At 62.5% G+C, this 18,694-nt stretch overlaps 1 protein-coding gene across 1 annotated transcript; it reads right to left on the bottom strand.

Annotated features, from left to right (window-relative positions):
* Positions 1-217: 217 nt before the first annotated feature.
* On the bottom strand, positions 218-18,569 carry LOC309584518 (aurora kinase C-like; the record flags this gene model as incomplete). The annotated part of the gene is made up of 9 exons (XM_082300562.1): positions 18,497-18,569; positions 15,154-15,193; positions 14,956-15,031; positions 12,383-12,437; positions 10,302-10,493; positions 9,176-9,314; positions 2,361-2,509; positions 1,482-1,656; positions 218-385 (listed from the first exon to the last, which is right to left on the bottom strand). Exons 2-9 carry the CDS (start codon positions 15,190-15,192, stop codon positions 218-220), a joined length of 993 nt encoding a protein of 330 aa, XP_082156688.1. The 5' UTR covers position 15,193; positions 18,497-18,569.
* Between the last annotated feature and the right edge of the window lie 125 nt (positions 18,570-18,694).

Here is an 18,694-nt window from a genome sequence, read left to right as displayed (position 1 = left end):
CACTCGGGGCGGTCAGTGGTCACTCGGGGCGGTCAGCGGTCACTCAGGGCGGGCAGTAGCCCGGGGGCAGCACCCTGCGGGAGTGGCCGCGCACCCAGGGGTGCCCCAGGACGCCCCTCAGGGGCAGTGCCCGGGCTGTGGCTGGGTCAGTCAGGGTCAGGGCGGGTCCGTGGTCACTCGGGGCGGTCAGCGGTCACTCGGGGCGGTCAGCGGTCACTCAGGGCGGGCAGTAGCCCGGGGGCAGCACCCTGCGGGAGTGGCCGCGCACCCAGGGGTGCCCCAGGACGCCCCTCAGGGGCAGCCGCTGGCCCGGCGCCCGCTGCAGCAGCCGCTGGATCAGGTCCCGCGCCCCCTCCGGGATCTGCGGGGGGAAGTGCAGGTCCACCTGGGGGGGGAGGGGAAACGGGGGGGTCAGGGGGGCTCAGGTGTGCCCAGGTGAGCCCGGGGGGCTCAGGTGTGCCCAGGTGAGCTCAGGTGTGCCCAGGTGTGCCCAGGTGAGCTCAGGGATGCCCAGGTGTGCCCAGGTGAGCTCGGGGGGGCTCAGGTGTGCCCAGGTGAGCTCAGGGGGGCTCAGGTGTGCCCTGGTGAGCTCAGGGGGGCTCAGGTGAGCTGAGGGGGGCTCAGGTGAGCTCAGGTGTGCCCAGGTGAGCTCAGGGGGGCTCAGGTGTGCCCAGGTGAGCTCAGGGGGGTGCTCAGGTGAGCCCAGGTGTGCCCGGGGGGCTCAGGTGTGCCCAGGTGAGCCCAGGTGAGCTCAGGGGGGCTCAGGTGTGCCCAGGTGTGCCCAGGTGTGCCCAGGTGAGCTCAGGTGTGCCCAGGTGAGCCCAGGTGATCCCAGGTGAGCTCAGGTGTGCCCAGGTGAGCTCAGGGGGGCTCAGGTGTGCCCAGGTGTGCCCAGGTGAGCTCAGCTGTGTCCAAGGGTGCCCAGGTGTGCTCAGGTGAGCCCAGGTGTGCCCAGGTGAGCTCAGCTGTGTCCAAGGGTGCCCAGGTGTGCCCAGGGGTGCCAGGTGAGCTCACCTGGGCCATCCTGCGGTGATCAGCCACAAAGGGGCTCTCGAAGGGGGGATTTGGGGCAGTTTGGGGCAGGTTTGGCTCGGTTTGACGGGGATTTCGGTGCCCAGGTGTGCCAGGTGTGCCCAGGTGTGCCCAGGTGAGCTCTGGGGGGCTCAGGTGTGCCCAGGTGAGCTCTGGGGGGGCTCAGGTGAGCCCAGGTGAGCTCAGCTGTGTCCAAGGGTGCCCAGGTGAGCTCAGGTGTGCCCAGGTGTGCCCAGGGGTGCCCAGGTGTGCCCAGGTGAGCTCAGCTGTGTCCAAGGGTGCCCAGGTGTGCCCAGGTGTGCCCAGGTGAGCTCACCTGGGCGATCCTGCGGTGATCAGCCACAAAGGGGCTCTCGAAGGGGGGATTTGGGGCAGTTTGGGGCAGGTTTGGCTCGGTTTGACGGGGATTTCGGTGCCCAGGTGTGCCAGGTGTGCCCAGGTGAGCTCACCTCGGCGATCCTGCGGTAGGTGTCGGCGGTGGAGGGGCTCTCGAAGGGGGGGTGCCCGGCCAGCAGCTCGTAGCACAGCACCCCCAGGCACCACAGGTCGACCTTCTCGTCGTGGCCGCCGCCCTCCACCATCTCGGGGGGCAGGTAATCCAGGGTCCCGCACATCGTCCGGCGCCTGAGGGGTTAAACGCACACCTGGGCACACCTGGGCACACCTGGGCAGCGCCAGATCCCCACAGACCCCTCCAGGTGTCCCCAGCCCCCCCAGCTGTGCCCCAGGTGTGTCCCAGCCCCCCCCAGCTGTGCCCAGGTGTTTCCCAGCCCCCCCAGCTGTGCCCCAGCTGTGCCCCAGCTGTGCCCAGGTGTCCCCAGCCCCCCCCAGCTGTGCCCCAGGTGTTTCCCAGCCCCCCCAGCTGTGCCCCAGGTGTGCCCAGGTGTGCCCCAGGTGTGTCCCTTCCCCCCAGGTGCCCCCAGGTGTTTCCCAGCCCCCCCAGCTGTGCCCCAGGTGTGTCCCAGGTGCCCCAGCTGTGCCCAGCTGTGCCCCAGGTGTTTCCCAGCCCCCCCAGCTGTGCCCCAGCTGTGCCCAGGTGTGTCCCAGCCCCCCCAGCTGTGCCCAGGTGTGTCCCCTCCCCCCAGGTGTCCCCAGCTGTGCCCCAGGTGTTTCCCCTCCCCCCAGGTGTGCCCCAGGTGTGCCCCAGCTGTGCCCCAGGTGTGTCCCAGGTGCCCCAGGTGTCCCCAGCTGTGCCCCAGGTGTGTCCCCTCCCCCCAGCTGTGCCCCAGCTGTGCCCCAGGTGTTTCCCAGCCCCCCCAGCTGTGCTCCAGGTGTTTCCCAGCCCCCCCAGCTGTGCCCAGCTGTGCCCAGCTGTGCCCCAGGCTCACCTGAGGGACGGGGCGTGCACGGACCAGCCGAAGTCGGCGATCTTGAGCTCGCCCTTGAGGCCGAGCAGGAGGTTCTCGGGTTTGATGTCGCGGTGGATCACCTTGCGCCCGTGGCAGTACAGCAGAGCGTCCGCCAGCTCCTCCATCAGCTGCCAGAACAGGGGCAGGGCACCCCAAAATCACCCGGGGGACCCCAAAAATCCACCCAGGGGGTCCCAAAACCCCCCGAGACCCCCCCCAGGTGTCCCTGATCCACCCCAGGTACCCCCAAATCCACCCCAGGTGCTCTGTTGGAAAAAGGGAGTAAAAACTGACCTGGGGGGTCCCTAAAACCCCTCAGGGGACCCCAAAATCATCCTGGGGACCCCAAAATCGTCCTGGGGACCCCAAAAATCGACCCAGGGGGTCCCAAAACCCCCCGAGACCCCCCCCAGGTGTCCCTGATCCCCCTCAGGTACCCCCAAATCCCCCCCAGGTGCTCTGGGGCAAGGGGGTAAAAAGGGGTCCAGGACACCCCCAAACTGACCTGGGGGGTCCCCAAAACCCCTCAGGGGACCCCAAAATTGTCCTGGGGAGCCCAAAATCGTCCTGGGGACCCCAAAAATCGACCCGGGGGTCCCCAAAACCCCCTGAGCCCCCCCAAATCCCTGCGGGAGCTGGGAGGAAGCAGCTCCTCCATGGGGAGAGGCAGAATTTGGGGGGCTCGGGACCCCCCCAAATCCCCCCAGGGGGTCCCCCCCAAACCCCCCAGAACCCCAATTTTGGGGACCCCAGACCCAGAACCGGGAGGGGACCCCAATTTTGGGGGGGTCCCAGTGCCCCAAGGACCCGAATTTCCGGATTTCCAGGCCCATTCCTGATCCCACTTCCCCTCTCCAGGTTCCCTGAAGCTTTTTTGGGGTCCCTTTGGGATTTTTGGGGTCCCTTTTGGGGTTTTTGGGGTCCCTTTGGGGTTTTTGGGGTCTCTTTTGGGGTTTTTGGGGTCCCTTTGGGATTTTTGGGGTCCCCTTGGGATTTTTGGGGTTCCTTTGGGGTTTTTGGGGTCCCTTTTGGGATTTTTGGGGTCCCTTTGGGATTTTTGGGGTCCCTTTTTGGGTTTTTGGGGTCTCTTTTGGCTTTTTTGGGGTCCCTTTTGGGATTTTTGGGGTCTCTTTTGGGGGTTTTGGGGTCCCTTTTTGGGTTTTTGGGGTCTCTTTTGGCTTTTTTGGGGTCCCCTTTGGGGTTTTTGGGGTCCCTTTGGGGTTTTTGGGGTCCCTTTTGGGGTTTTTGGGGTCTCTTTTGGGGGTTTTGGGGCCCCTTTGGGGTTTTTGGGGTCCCTTTGGCATTTTTGGGGTCCCTTTGGGATTTTTGGGGTCCCTTTTGGGGTTTTTGGGGTCCCTTTGGGATTTTTGGGGTCCCCTTTGGGGTTTTTGGGGTCCCTTTTGGGGTTTTTGGGGTCCCCTTTGGGGTTTTTGGGGTCCCCTTTGGGGTTTTTAGGGTCTCTTTTGGGGTTTTGGGGGTCCCTTTGGGGTTTTTGGGGTCCCCTTTGGGGTTTTTAGGGTCTCTTTTGGGGTTTTTGGGGTCCCTTTGGGGTTTTTGGGGTCCCCTTTGGGATTTTTGGGGTCCCTTTTGGGGTTTTGGGGGTCTCTTTTGGGGTTTTGGGGGTCCCTTTGGGGTTTTTGGGGTCCCTTTGGGGTTTTTGGGGTCTCTTTTGGGGTTTTTGGGGTCCCTTTGGGGTTTTTGGGGTCCCTTTTGGGATTTTTGGGGTCCCTTTGGGATTTTTGGGGTCCCCTTGGGATTTTTGGGGTCCCCTTGGGATTTTTGGGGTTCCTTTGGGGTTTTTGGGGTCCCTTTTGGGATTTTTGGGGTCCCTTTGGGATTTTTGGGGTCCCCTTTGGGATTTTTGGGGTCCCTTTTTGGGTTTTTGGGGTCCCTTTGGGGTTTTTGGGGTCCCCTTTGGGGTTTTTGGGGTCCCTTTTGGGATTTTTGGGGTCTCTTTTGGGGTTTTTGGGGTCCCTTTGGGGTTTTTGGGGTCCCCTTTGGGGTTTTTGGGGTCTCTTTTGGGATTTTTGGGGTCCCTTTTGGGGTTTTTGGGGTCCCCTTTGGGGGTTTTGGGGTCCCCTTTGGGATTTTTGGGGTCCCTTTGGAGTTTTTGGGGTCCCTTTGGGATTTTTGGGGTCCCCTTTGGGGTTTTTGGGGTCCCCTTTGGGGTTTTTGGGGTCTCTTTTGGGGTTTTTGGGGTCCCCTTTGGGGTTTTTGGGGTCTCTTTTGGGGGTTTTGGGGTCCCTTTGGGATTTTTGGGGTCCCCTTTGGGGTTTTTGGGGTCCCCTTTGGGATTTTTGGGGCCCCTTTGGGGTTTTTGGGGTCCCCTTTGGGATTTTTGGGGTCCCCTTTGGGGTTTTTGGGGTCCCTTTGGGGGTTTTTGGGGTCCCCTTTGGGGGTTTTGGGGTCTCTCTTGGGATTTTTGGGGTCTCTTTTGGGATTTTTGGGGTCTCTTTTGGGGGTTTTGGGGTCTCTTTTGGGATTTTTGGGGTCTCTTTTGGGGGTTTTGGGGTCCCTTTTTGGGTTTTTGGGGTCTCTTTTGGCTTTTTTGGGGTCCCCTTTGGGGTTTTTGGGGTCCCTTTGGGGTTTTTGGGGTCCCTTTTGGGGTTTTTGGGGTCTCTTTTGGGGGTTTTGGGGCCCCTTTGGGGTTTTTGGGGTCCCTTTGGCATTTTTGGGGTCCCTTTGGGATTTTTGGGGTCCCTTTTGGGGTTTTTGGGGTCCCTTTGGGATTTTTGGGGTCCCCTTTGGGGTTTTTGGGGTCCCTTTTGGGGTTTTTGGGGTCCCCTTTGGGGTTTTTGGGGTCCCCTTTGGGGTTTTTAGGGTCTCTTTTGGGGTTTTGGGGGTCCCTTTGGGGTTTTTGGGGTCCCCTTTGGGGTTTTTAGGGTCTCTTTTGGGGTTTTTGGGGTCCCTTTGGGATTTTTGGGGTCCCCTTTGGGATTTTTAGGGTCTCTTTTGGGGTTTTTGGGGTCCCTTTGGGGTTTTTGGGGTCCCCTTTGGGATTTTTGGGGTCCCTTTTGGGGTTTTGGGGGTCTCTTTTGGGGTTTTGGGGGTCCCTTTGGGGTTTTTGGGGTCCCTTTGGGGTTTTTGGGGTCTCTTTTGGGGTTTTTGGGGTCCCTTTGGGGTTTTTGGGGTCCCTTTTGGGATTTTTGGGGTCCCTTTGGGATTTTTGGGGTCCCCTTGGGATTTTTGGGGTTCCTTTGGGGTTTTTGGGGTCCCTTTTGGGATTTTTGGGGTCCCTTTGGGATTTTTGGGGTCCCCTTTGGGATTTTTGGGGTCCCTTTTTGGGTTTTTGGGGTCCCTTTGGGGTTTTTGGGGTCCCCTTTGGGGTTTTTGGGGTCCCTTTTGGGATTTTTGGGGTCTCTTTTGGGGTTTTTGGGGTCCCTTTGGGGTTTTTGGGGTCCCCTTTGGGGTTTTTGGGGTCTCTTTTGGGATTTTTGGGGTCCCTTTTGGGGTTTTTGGGGTCCCCTTTGGGGGTTTTGGGGTCCCCTTTGGGATTTTTGGGGTCCCTTTGGAGTTTTTGGGGTCCCTTTGGGATTTTTGGGGTCCCCTTTGGGGTTTTTGGGGTCCCCTTTGGGGTTTTTGGGGTCTCTTTTGGGGTTTTTGGGGTCCCCTTTGGGGTTTTTGGGGTCTCTTTTGGGGGTTTTGGGGTCCCTTTGGGATTTTTGGGGTCCCCTTTGGGGTTTTTGGGGTCCCCTTTGGGATTTTTGGGGCCCCTTTGGGGTTTTTGGGGTCCCCTTTGGGGTTTTTGGGGTCCCTTTTGGGGTTTTTGGGGTCCCTTTGGGGTTTTTGGGGTCCCCTTTGGGGTTTTTGGGGTCCCCTTTGGCGTTTTTGGGGTCCCTTAGGGATTTTTGGGGTCCCTTTGGGGTTTTTGGGATCCCTTTGGGATTTTTGGGGTCCCCTTTGGGGGTTTTGGGGTCCCTTTTGGGGTTTTTGGGGTCCCTTTGGGGTTTTTGGGGTCCCTTTGGGGTTTTTGGGGTCTCTTTTGGGGGTTTTGGGGTCTCTTTTGGGATTTTTGGGGTCTCTTTTGGGGGTTTTGGGGTCCCTTTGGGGTTTTTGGGGTCCCTTTGGGGGTTTTTGGGGTCCCCTTTGGCGTTTTTGGGGTCCCCTTTGGGGTTTTGGGGGTCTCTTTTGGGGTTTTTGGGGTCCCCTTTGGGGTTTTTGGGGTCCCTTTGGGGGTTTTTGGGGTCCCCTTTGGGGTTTTTGGGGTCCCTTTTGGGATTTTTGGGGTCCCTTTGGGGTTTTTGGGGTCCCTTTGGGGGTTTTTGGGGTCCCCTTTGGCGTTTTTGGGGTCCCCTTTGGGGTTTTGGGGGTCTCTTTTGGGGTTTTTGGGGTCCCCTTTGGGGTTTTTGGGGTCCCCTTTGGGGGTTTTGGGGTCCCTTTGGGATTTTTGGGGTCTCTTTTGGGGTTTTTGGGGTCTCTTTTGGGGGTTTTGGGGTCCCTTTGGGATTTTTGGGGTCCCCTTGGGATTTTTGGGGTTCCTTTTGGGGTTTTTGGGGTCCCTTTGGGGGTTTTGGGGTCTCTTTTGGGATTTTTGGGGTCTCTTTTGGGGGTTTTGGGGTCCCTTTGGGATTTTTGGGGTCCCTTTTGGGGTTTTTGGGGTCCCTTTGGGGTTTTGGGGTCCCCTTTGGGATTTTTGGGGTCCCTTTGGGGGGTTTTGGGGTCCCTTTTGGGATTTTTGGGGTCCCTTTTGGGGTTTTTGGGGTCTCTTTTGGGGTTTTTGGGGTCCCTTTGGGATTTTTGGGGTCCCTTTTGGGGTTTTTGGGGTCCCCTTTGGGATTTTTGGGGTCCCTTTGGGGTTTTTGGGGTCCCCTTTGGCATTTTTGGGGTCCCTTTGGGGTTTTTGGGGTCCCTTTTGGGGTTTTTGGGGTCCCTTTGGGGGTTTTTGGGGTCCCCTTTGGGATTTTTGGGGTCCCCTTTGGGATTTTTGGGGTCCCTTTTGGGGTTTTTGGGGTCCCTTTGGGGGTTTTTGGGGTCCCTTTGGGATTTTTGGGGTCCCCTTTGGGGTTTTTGGGGTCCCTTTGGGGGTTTTTGGGGTCCCTTTGGGGGTTTTTGGGGTCCCCTTGGGATTTTTGGGGTCCCTTTGGGGGGTTTTGGGGTCCCTTTTGGGATTTTTGGGGTCCCTTTTGGGGTTTTTGGGGTCTCTTTTGGGGTTTTTGGGGTCCCTTTGGGATTTTTGGGGTCCCTTTGGGGTTTTTGGGGTCCCCTTTGGGATTTTTGGGGTCCCCTTTGGGGTTTTTGGGGTCCCTTTTGGGGTTTTTGGGGTCCCTTTGGGATTTTTGGGCTCCCTTTGGGGGTTTTGGGGTCCCTTTTTGGGATTTTGGGGTCCCTTTGGGATTTTTGGGGTCTCTTTTGGGGTTTTTGGGGTCCCTTTGGGGTTTTTGGGGTCCCTTTTTGGGATTTTGGGGTCCCTTTTGGGATTTTTGGGGTCCCTTTGGGATTTTTGGGGTCCCCTTTGGGGTTTTTGGGGTCCCTTTGGCGTTTTTGGGGTCCCCTTTGGCGTTTTTGGGGTCCCTTTTGGGATTTTTGGGGTCCCTTTGGGGTTTTTGGGGTCCCCTTTGGGGATTTTTGGGGTCCCTTTTGGGGTTTTTGGGGTCCCTTTCGGATTTTTGGGGTCCCTTTGGGGTTTTTGGGGTCCCTTTGGGATTTTTGGGGTCCCTTTGGGGTTTTTGGGGTCCCCTTTTGGATTTTTGGGGTCCCTTTGGGATTTTTGGGGTCCCTTTTGGGATTTTTGGGGTCCCTTTGGGATTTTTGGGGTCTCTTTTGGGGTTTTTGGGGTCCCTTTGGGATTTTTGGGGTCCCTTTGGGATTTTTGGGGTCCCTTTTTGGGTTTTTGGGGTCCCCCAGACCCCGATTTGAGGCCAAACCCCTCATTTTGGGGGGTCCCAGCCCCCCAAACCCGTTCATTCCCAGTTTTCCAGGTCCCTCTGGATTTTGGGGGCATCCCCCGGGATTTTGGGGGTTCCCGGGTGGGTTTTGGGGTCCCTGAGTTCATTTTTGGGGTGATTTTGGGGTTCTGGGGTCCCCGAGTTGGTTTTAGGGGCGGTTTTGGGGTTTTTTGGGGTGCCAGAGTTGGTTTTAGGGGCGGTTTTGGGGTTTTTGGGGTGCCCGAGTTGGTTTTGGGGTTTTTTGGGGTGCCCGAGTTGGTTTTGGGGTTTTTTGGGGTCCCTGAGTTGGTTTTAGGGGCGGTTTTGGGGTTTTTTGGGGTGCCCGAGTTGGTTTTGGGGTTTTTTGGGGTCCCCGAGTTGGTTTTAGGGGCGGTTTTGGGGTGCCCGAGTTGGTTTTGGGGTTTTTTAGGGTCCCCGAGTTGGTTTTGGGGGCGGTTTTGGGGTTTTTAGGGTGCCCGAGTTGGTTTTGGGGTTTTTTAGGGTCCCCGAGTTGGTTTTAGGGGCGGTTTTGGGGTTTTTTAGGGTCCCTGAGTTGGTTTTTGGGGCCAAATCTGGGGTTTTTAGGGTGCCCGAGTTGGTTTTGGGGTTTTTTGGGGTGCCCGAGTTGGTTTTGGGGGCGGTTTTGGGGTTTTTAGGGTCCCCAAGTTGGTTTTTGGGGCCAAATCTGGGGTTTTTTAGGGTCCCCAAGTTGGTTTTAGGGGCGGTTTTGGGGTTTTTAGGGTGCCCGAGTTGGTTTTGGGGGCGGTTTTGGGGTTTTTAGGGTGCCCGAGTTGGTTTTGGGGTTTTTTAGGGTCCCCGAGTTGGTTTTAGGGGCGGTTTTGGGGTTTTTGGGGTGCCCGAGTTGGTTTTGGGGTTTTTTGGGGTGCCCGAGTTGGTTTTTGGGGGCCTTTCCGGCGTCTCTGGTCCCACCGTGGCCGTTCTGGTGGCGTCCAGCCGCCGGCAGCGCTGCAGCTCCTTGTAGAGCTCCCCCCGGGGCGCGAACTCCAGGATCAGGAACACCCGGCGCCGGTCGTGGAAGTAGTTGTAGAGCCTCAGAACGTTGGGGTGCCTGAGGGGGACCCCAAAAATCAGCCTTGCCAAATCCTGGGACCCCCCCCCCCCCCCAGGGACCCCAAAACCCCCCCAGGATCCGTCCCAGTGTCACCCAAGGGACCCCCCAGAACTGAGACCCCCCCCCCGGGTCAGCAATGGTACAGCCCGAGCGCATTGGGGCGTCTGGGGCACCCCAAAATGAGAGACCCCAAAATTGGGACTCCTCCAAAACAACTGGGAACCCCCCCAGGGACCCCAAAATCCCCCCAGGGACCCCCAGGATCTGTCCCAGTGTCACCCGAGGGACCCCTCCCCTGAAACTGGGACCCCCCCCAGGTGTGCCCAGGTGTGCCCCAGGTGTGCCCCAGGTGTGCCCAGGTGTGCCCCAGGTGTGCCCAGGTGTTCCCAGGTGTGCCCCAGGTGTGCCCAGGTGTGGCCCAGGTGTGCCTCAGGTGTGGCCCAGGTGTGGCCCAGGTGTGCCCAGGTGTGCCCAGGTGTGTGCCCAGGTGTGCCCAGGTGTGGCCCAGGTGTGGCCCAGGTGTGCCCAGGTGTGTCCCCAGGTGTGCCCAGGTGTGCCCAGGTGTGTCCCAGGTGTGTCCCAGGTGTGCCCAGGTGTGCCTCAGGTGTGTCCCAGGTGTGTCCCAGGTGTGCCCAGGTGTGGCCCAGGTGTGCCCAGGTGTGGCCCAGGTGTGGCCCAGTTGTGCCCAGGTGTGCCCCAGGTGTGCCCCAGTTGTGCCCAGGTGTGGCCCAGGTGTGCCCAGGTGTGTCCAGGTGTGTCCCAGGTGTGCCCCAGGTGTGCCCCAGCTGTGCCCAGGGGTGCCCAGGGGTGCCCAGGTGTGTCCCAGGTGTCCCCAGCTGTGCCCCAGCTGTGTCCCCTCCCCCCAGCTGTGCCCAGCTGTGCCCAGCTGTGTTTCCCATCCCCAGCTGTGCCCAGCTGTGCCCCAGGTGTGTTTCCCATCCCCAGCTGTGCCCCAGCTGTGCCCCAGCTGTGCCCCAGGAGTACCTGAGGTGCGCCTGGATCTCGATCTCCCTCCGCAGCTGGTGCTCCACCCCCTCCTTCTCCACCTGTGACTTGAAGAGCACCTTGAGGGCCACCAGGAAGCCGGAGCGCTGCTCCCGGGCCAGGTACACGTTGCCGAACTTGCCCTTGCCCAGCGGGCGGCCGATCTCGAAATCCTTCAGCGAGAACGTCCGGCTGCGGGGGCACAGCGGTCAGGGGCACCCAGGGGCACCCAGGGGCACCCAGGGCACCCAGGGACACCCAGGGACACCGGTCAGGGGCACCCAGGGCACCCAGGGACACCCAGGGACACCGGTCAGGGGCACCCAGGGCACCCAGGGCACCCAGGGACAGCGGTCAGGGGCACCCAGGGACACCCAGGGCACCCAGGGACAGCGGTCAGGGGCACCCAGGGACACCCAGGGCACCCAGGGACACCCAGGGACAGCGGTCAGGGACACCCAGGGCACCCAGGGACAGCGGTCAGGGGCACCCAGGGACACCCAGGGACAGCCAGGGGCACCCAGGGACAGCGGTCAGGGGCACCCAGGGCATCCAGGGACGGTCAGGGGCACCCAGGGACAGCGGTCAGGGAGTGGCCAGGGGCACCCAGGGACAGCCAGGGACAGCCAGGGGCACCCAGGGACAGCGGTCAGGGGCACCCAGGGCATCCAGGGACAGCGGTCAGGGGCACCCAGGGACACCCAGGGACAGCCAGGGGCACCCAGGGACAGCGGTCAGGGGCACCCAGGGCATCCAGGGACGGTCAGGGGCACCCAGGGACAGCGGTCAGGGAGTGGCCAGGGGCACCCAGGGACAGCCAGGGACAGCCAGGGGCACCCAGGGCACCCAGGGACAGCGGTCAGGGGCACCCAGGACACCCAGGACACCCAGGGACACCCAGGGACAGCGGTCAGGGGCACCCAGGGGCACCCAGGGCACCCAGGGACAGCGGTCAGGGGCACCCAGGGCACCCAGGGACAGCGGTCAGGGGGCACCCAGGGGCACCCAGGGACAGCCAGGGACACCCAGGGACAGCGGTCAGGGGCACCCAGGGCACCCAGGGACAGCCAGGGACAGCGGTCAGGGGCACCCAGGGCACCCAGGGCACCCAGGGACACCCAGGACACCCAGGGACAGCGGTCAGGGGCACCCAGGGCACCCAGGGACAGCGGTCAGGGGCACCCAGGGACACCCAGGGACAGCGGTCAGGGGCACCCAGGGACAGCCAGGGGCACCCAGGGACACCCAGGGACAGCGGTCAGGGGGCACCCAGGACACCCAGGGCACCCAGGGACAGCGGTCAGGGGCACCCAGGGCATCCAGGGACGGTCAGGGGCACCCAGGGACAGCGGTCAGGGAGTGGCCAGGGGCACCCAGGGACAGCCAGGGACAGCCAGGGGCACCCAGGGCACCCAGGGACAGCGGTCAGGGGCACCCAGGACACCCAGGACACCCAGGGACACCCAGGGACAGCGGTCAGGGGCACCCAGGGGCACCCAGGGCACCCAGGGGCACCCAGGGCACCCAGGGACAGCGGTCAGGGACACCCAGGGCACCCAGGGGCACCCAGGGACAGCCAGGGGCACCCAGGGCACCCAGGGACACCCAGGGACAGCGGTCAGGGGGCACCCAGGGCACCCAGGGCACCCAGGGACAGCGGTCAGGGGCACCCAGGACACCCAGGGCACCCAGGGCACCCAGGGCACCCAGGGACACCCAGGGACACCCAGGGACACCCAGGGACAGCGGTCAGGGGCACCCAGGGACAGCGGTCAGGGAGTGGCCAGGGGCACCCAGGGGCACCCAGGGACAGCCAGGGACAGCCAGGGACAGCCAGGGACAGCCAGGGACAGCGGTCAGGGGCACCCAGGGCACCCAGGGACAGCCAGGGCCACCTGGGGGACACCTGAGGGCACCTGGGGCACTTCAAACCCAGGGGGTCACTTGGGAGTGGCCAGAGGCCACCCACCTTGTGCCAGCTCCAGACCCCCCCAGTGCCACCCCAGGAGCCCCCAGTGCCACCCACGGGGTCCCAGTGTCACCCCCTCCCCCCTTGGGGTCCCCCCCAGCCCCCCACTCACACGGGGGGGGGAGGGGCCGGCGCCATGCTGGGCTCCAGGGGCACCCGCCCGACTCCTGGGGGGCAGAAAGGGGGGGTCAGCACCCCAAAACCACCCCTGGGACCCCAAAAACACCCTAAAAACACCCTAAAAACACCCTAAAACCACCCCTGGGACCCCAAAAACACCCCAAAAACCACCCCTGGGACCCCAAAAACACCCTAAAAACACCCCTGGGACCCCAAAACCACCCCTGGGACTCCCCCTAAAACCAAGCCCAAGACCCCAAAATCACCCCAGGGACCCCCAAAGGGACCCCTGAATTCCCAAACCCACCCCAGAAACACCCCCGGGACCCCCAAACCCACCCCGGGACCCCCAAAATCACCCCCGGGACCCCCAAAATCACCCCAGGGACCCCCAAAATCACTCCTGGGACCCCCAAAACCACCCCGGGACCCCCAAAATCACCACGGGACCCCCAAAATCACCCCAGGGACCCCCAAAATCACTCCTGGGACCCCCAAAATCAACCCCAAGACCCCCAAAGGATCCCCAGGACCCCCCACACCTGAGGACCCCCAGATGGGGCCCCCCCAAGGTCACCCCCGGGACCCCCCCACATGGACCCAGACGTCCATGACCCCCCCAAAATCCCCTCTGGACCCCCCCAAACCCCCTGAAACCCCCCCAGGACCCCTTGAACCCCCCCAAATCCCCCCCAGGACCCCTTGAACCCCCCCAAACCCCCCAGGACCCTTTGAACCCCCCCCAAACCCCCCAGGACCCTTTGAACCCCCCCCAAATCCCCCCCAGGACCCTTTGAACCCCCCCAAATCCCCCCAGGACCCCTTGAACCCCCCCCAAATCCCCCCAGGACCCCTTGAACCCCCCCAAATCCCCCCCAGGACCCTTTGAACCCCCCCCAAACCCCCCCAGGACCCCTTGAACCCCCCCAAATCCCCCCCAGGACCCTTTGAACCCCCCCCAAACCCCCCCAGGACCCCTTGAACCCCCCCAAATCCCCCCCAGGACCCTTTGAACCCCCCCCAAATCCCCCCAGGACCTCTTGAACCCCCCCAAATCCCCCCACGACCCTTTGAACCCCCCCCAAACCCCCCCAGGACCCCCTGAACCTCCCCCAAACCCCCCCAGGACCCCTTGAACCCCCCCCAAATCCCCCCCAGGACCCTTTGAACCCCCCCCAAATCCCCCAGGACCCTTTGAACCCCCCCCAAATCCCCCCCAGGACCCTTTGAACCCCCCCCAAATCCCCCCCAGGACCCTTTGAACCCCCCCCAAATCCCCCCAGGACCCCTTGAGCCCCCCCCAAACCCCCCCAGGACCCCTTGAACCCCCCCCAAATCCCCCCCAGGACCCTTTGAACCCCCCCAAACCCCCCCAGGACCCCTTGAACCCCCCCCAAATCCCCCCCAGGACCCCTTGAACCCCCCCCAAATCCCCCCCAGGACCCTTTGAACCCCCCCCAAATCCCCCCAGGACCCTTTGAACCCCCCCCAGGACCCCTTGAACCCCCCCCAAATCCCCCCCAGGACCCTTTGAACCCCCCCAAATCCCCCCAGGACCCTTTGAACCCCCCCAAATCCCCCCCACGACCCCTTGAACCCCCCCCAAATCCCCCCCAGGACCCTTTGAACCCCCCCCAAATCCCCCCGGGACCCTTTGAACCCCCCCCAAATCCCCCCAGGACCCTTTGAACCCCCCCCAAATCCCCCCCAGGACCCCTTGAACCCCCCCCAAATCCCCCCAGGACCCTTTGAACCCCCCCCAGGACCCCTTGAACCCCCCCCAAATCCCCCCCAGGACCCTTTGAACCCCCCCAAATCCCCCCAGGACCCTTTGAACCCCCCCAAATCCCCCCCACGACCCCTTGAACCCCCCCCAAATCCCCCCCAGGACCCCTTGAACCCCCCCAAATCCCCCCAGGACCCTTTGAACCCCCCCAAATCCCCCCAGGACCCTTTGAACCCCCCCCAAATCCCCCCGGGACCCCTTGAACCCCCCCCAAACCCCCCCCAGGACCCCTTGAACCCCCCCAAACCCCCCCAGGACCCTTTGAACCCCCCCAAATCCCCCCCAGGACCCCCTGAACCTCCCCCAAACCCCCCCAGGACCCCTTGAACCCCCCCCAAACCCCCCCAGGACCCTTTGAACCCCCCCCAAACCCCCCCAGGACCCTTTGAACCCCCCCAAATCCCCCCCACGACCCCTTGAACCCCCCCCAAATCCCCCCCAGGACCCTTTGAACCCCCCCAAATCCCCCCCAGGACCTCTTGAACCCCCCCCAAATCCCCCCAGGACCTCTTGAACCCCCCCCAAATCCCCCCCAGGACCCTTTGAACCCCCCCAAACCCCCCCAGGACCCCTTGAACCCCCCCCAAACCCCCCCAGGACCCTTTGAACCCCCCCCAAATCCCCCCAGGACCCCTTGAACCCCCCCCAAACCCCCCCAGGACCCCTTGAACCCCCCCCAAATCCCCCCAGGACCCTTTGAACACCCCCAAATCCCCCCCAGGACCCTTTGAACCCCCCCAACCCCCCCCCAAACCCCCCCAAAGCCCCTCCCCCCGTACCTGGCAGCGCCTTCCTGGGGGGCTCCGAGCCCGGGGGGTCCTTGCGGGGCACCCGCAGGGGGGGAGGGACCAAACTCTGGGGGGGGAGAAATGGGGAGGGGTCACCCCAAAACCCAACCCCCCCCCCCCCCCACGCTGAGGGGGCAGGGGGGACCCCCCAAATTGGGGAGGGGGAAGGGAGGGGGGGGGGGGTCTCACCTTGGTCAGGCTGGGGGCCACGTTCTCCTTCTGTGCCATCCTGGGGGGCACAAAGGGTCAGGGGGAGCCCCAAAAACCCCCCAAAACCCCCCCAAAAACGCCCTGGGATCCCCAAAACCACCCCTGGGACCCCCAAAAGCAGCCTGGGACCCCCAAAACCACCCCTGGAACCCCAAAAACACCCCGGGAACCCCCAAAACCACCCCGGGAACCCCAAAAGCAGCCTGGGACCCCCAAAAGCACCCCAGGAATCCCAAAAGCACCCCAGAAACCCCAAAACCACCCCTGGAACCCCCAAAGCAACCTGGGACCCCCAAAACCACCCCTGGGACCCCCAAAACCACCCCGGGAACCCCCAAACCACCCCTGGGACCCCCAAAACCACCCCTGGGACCCCCCAAAACCAGCCCTGGGACCCCTAAAAGCACCCCGGAAACCCCAAAACCACCCCGGGAACCCCCAAAACCACCCCTGGAACCCCAAAAGCAGCCTGGGACCCCCAAAAGCACCCCAGGAATCCCAAAAGCACCCCAGGAATCCCGAAATCACTCCTGGAACCCCAAAACCACCCCTGGGACCCCCAAAACCACCCCTGGGACCCCCAAAAGCACCCCTGAGACCTCCAAAATCACTCCTGGGACCCCCAAAACCACCCCAGGAATCCCCAAACCCCCTCTGGGACCCCCCAAACCACCCCAGGATCCCCCCAGGGATCCCCAAACCCCTCCCCCCCAACCCCAAACACCCCCCAGGACCCCCAAAAACATCCCCAAAACCCCCCTGGGATCCCCCAACACCTCCCCAGCCCCCCCAAATTCCTCCCTCGGGACCCCCAACCCCCCCCTCAGAACCCTCAAGCTCCTCACAAGCCCCCCCCAAAACCCTCCCGGGACCCCCCAAACCCCTCCTAGACCCCCCCCCCCCCCCCCAAAATCACTCACGCCCCCTTTTAGACCCCCCCAAAAATCCCCCAAGCCCCTCCCAGGACCCCCCAGAAATCCCCCCCAAGACCCCAAACCCACCTCGATCCTTCCCGGGGACCCCCAAACCACCCCAGGAATCTCCAAAATCTTTTCTAGACCCCCCCAGGGCCTTCAAGACTCCCCAAAAACCACCCCGGACCCCCTAAAACCACCCCGAACTCCCTAAAAACCACCCAGGACACCCCAAAAACCACCCCGGACCCACTAAAACCACCCAGGAACCCCCTAAAAACCACCCCGGACCCCCTAAAAACCACCCCGAACCCCCTAAAAACCACCCAGGACACCCCAAAAACCACCCCGAACCCCCTAAAACCACCCCGGACTCCCTAAAAACCACCCCGGACTCCCTAAAAACCACCCCGGACTCCCTAAAAACCACCCAGGACCCCCTAAAAACCACCCAGGAACCCCCTAAAAACCACCCAGGACCCCCTAAAAACCACCCCGGACCCTCTAAAACCACCCCGGACCCCCCAAAAACCACCCAGGAACCTCCTAAAAACCACCCAGGACCCCCTAAAAAACACCCAGGACCCCCCAAAAACCACCCAGGACACCCCAAAAACCACCCAGGACCCACTAAAACCACCCCGGACTCCCTAAAAACCACCCAGGACACCCCAAAAACCACCCAGGACCCCCTAAAAACCACCCCGGACCCCCCAAAAACCACCCCGGACCCCCTAAAAACCACCCCGGACCCCCTAAAAACCACCCCGGACCCCCCAAAAACCACCCCGGACCCCCCAAAAACCACCCCGGACCCCCCAAAAACCACCCAGGAACCTCCTAAAAACCACCCAGGACCCCCTAAAAAACACCCAGGACACCCCAAAAAACCACCCCGGACCCCCTAAAACCACCTCGAACCCCCTAAAAACCACCCAGGAACCTCCTAAAAACCACCCAGGACACCCCAAAAACCACCCAGGAACCTCCTAAAAACCACCCAGGACACCCCTAAAACCACCCCGGACCCCCAAAAACCACCCCGGACTCCCTAAAAACCACCCAGGAACCCCCTAAAACCACCCCGGACCCCCTATAAACCACCCAGGACACCCCAAAAACCACCCAGGGCCCCCTAAAAACCACCCCGGACCCCCTAAAAACCAACCAGGACCCCCCAAAAACCACCCCGGACCCCCTAAAAAACACCCCGGACTCCCTAAAAACCACCCCGGACCCCCTAAAAACCACCCAGGACACCCCAAAAACCACCCCGGACCCACTAAAACCACCCAGGACTCCCTAAAAACCACCCAGGACCCCTTAAAACCACCCCGGAACCCCTAAAAACCACCCCGAACCCCCTAAAAACCACCCCGGACCCCCTAAAAAACACCCAGGACCCCCTAAAACCACCCAGGACACCCCAAAAACCACCCAGGATCCCCTAAAACCACCCCGGACCCCCTAAAAACCACCCCGGACCCCCTAAAAACCACCCAGGAACCCCCTAAAAACCACCCAGGAACCTCCTAAAAACCACTCAGGATCCCCTAAAACCACCCCGGACCCCCTAAAAACCACCCAGGAACCCCCTAAAAACCACCCAGGACACCCCAAAAACCACCCCGGACCCACTAAAACCACCCAGGACCCCCTAAAAACCACCCCGGACCCCCTAAAAACCACCCAGGACACCCCAAAAACCACCCAGGACACCCCAAAAACCACCCCGGACCCCCTAAAAACCACCCCGGACCCCCCCCAATCCCTCCCGGGGACCCCAAAACCTCCTCTGTGACCCCCTAAAGTCCCCTCAGCACCCCCCAATCCCCCTCGGAATCCCCCAGGACCCCCAAAAATTCCCTCAGTTCCTCTCGGGGCCCCTCAAAACCCCGCTGGGGACCCCCAGGATCCCCCCCGGGACCCCCTAATTCCTCTCAGGACCCCCCAAATCCTCTCAGGGGCCTCAAAATCCCCTCAGGACCCCCCAATTTCCCTCAAAAGTCCCCTCAGGACCCCCAGAAACCCCCTCGGAACACCCAAGATCCCCCCCCGGGATCCCCCAATTCCCCTCAGGAACCTCCTCAGGACCCCCCCAGGGCCCCTCAAGAACCCCAAGATCCCACCCAGGACCCCCCAAACCCCCTCAGGACCCCCCAGTTTCCCTCAGAAATCCCCTCAGGACCCCCAGAAACCCCTCGGAACACCCAAGATCCCCCCCCGGGATCCCCCAATTCCCCTCAGGAACCTCCTCAGGACCCCCCCAGGGCCCCTCAAGAACCCCAAGATCCCACCCAGGACCCTCAGAACCCCCCAATTTCCCTCAGAAATCCCCTCAGGACCCCCCCAAATCCCTCGGGACCCCCAAAACCCCCCCAAAAAAGCCCCAATTTTCCGCTCCTCACCCGCCGCCCGTCGCTGTCGCCGCCGCCGCTTCAAATTTCCCCCCCGCGCTCCCATTGGTCGCCGCCCGCGCGCGCCGCGCTCCCATTGGTCCGCTGCCCACAGATCCCCGCCCCCTCCCTGCGCGCCGCTCTCCTATTGGTCACGGCCTCGCGAGTCCCCGCCCACCGCGGTTGTCCCGCCCTCTCCTGCGCGAGGCT

Source organism: Coloeus monedula (assembly GCF_965178545.1).
Source record: "Coloeus monedula genome assembly, chromosome: 40".
Lineage (NCBI taxonomy): Eukaryota > Metazoa > Chordata > Aves > Passeriformes > Corvidae > Coloeus > Coloeus monedula.
The sequence above is the reverse complement of the archived record's forward strand: the minus strand, read 5'-3'. Positions and strand labels throughout refer to the sequence as shown.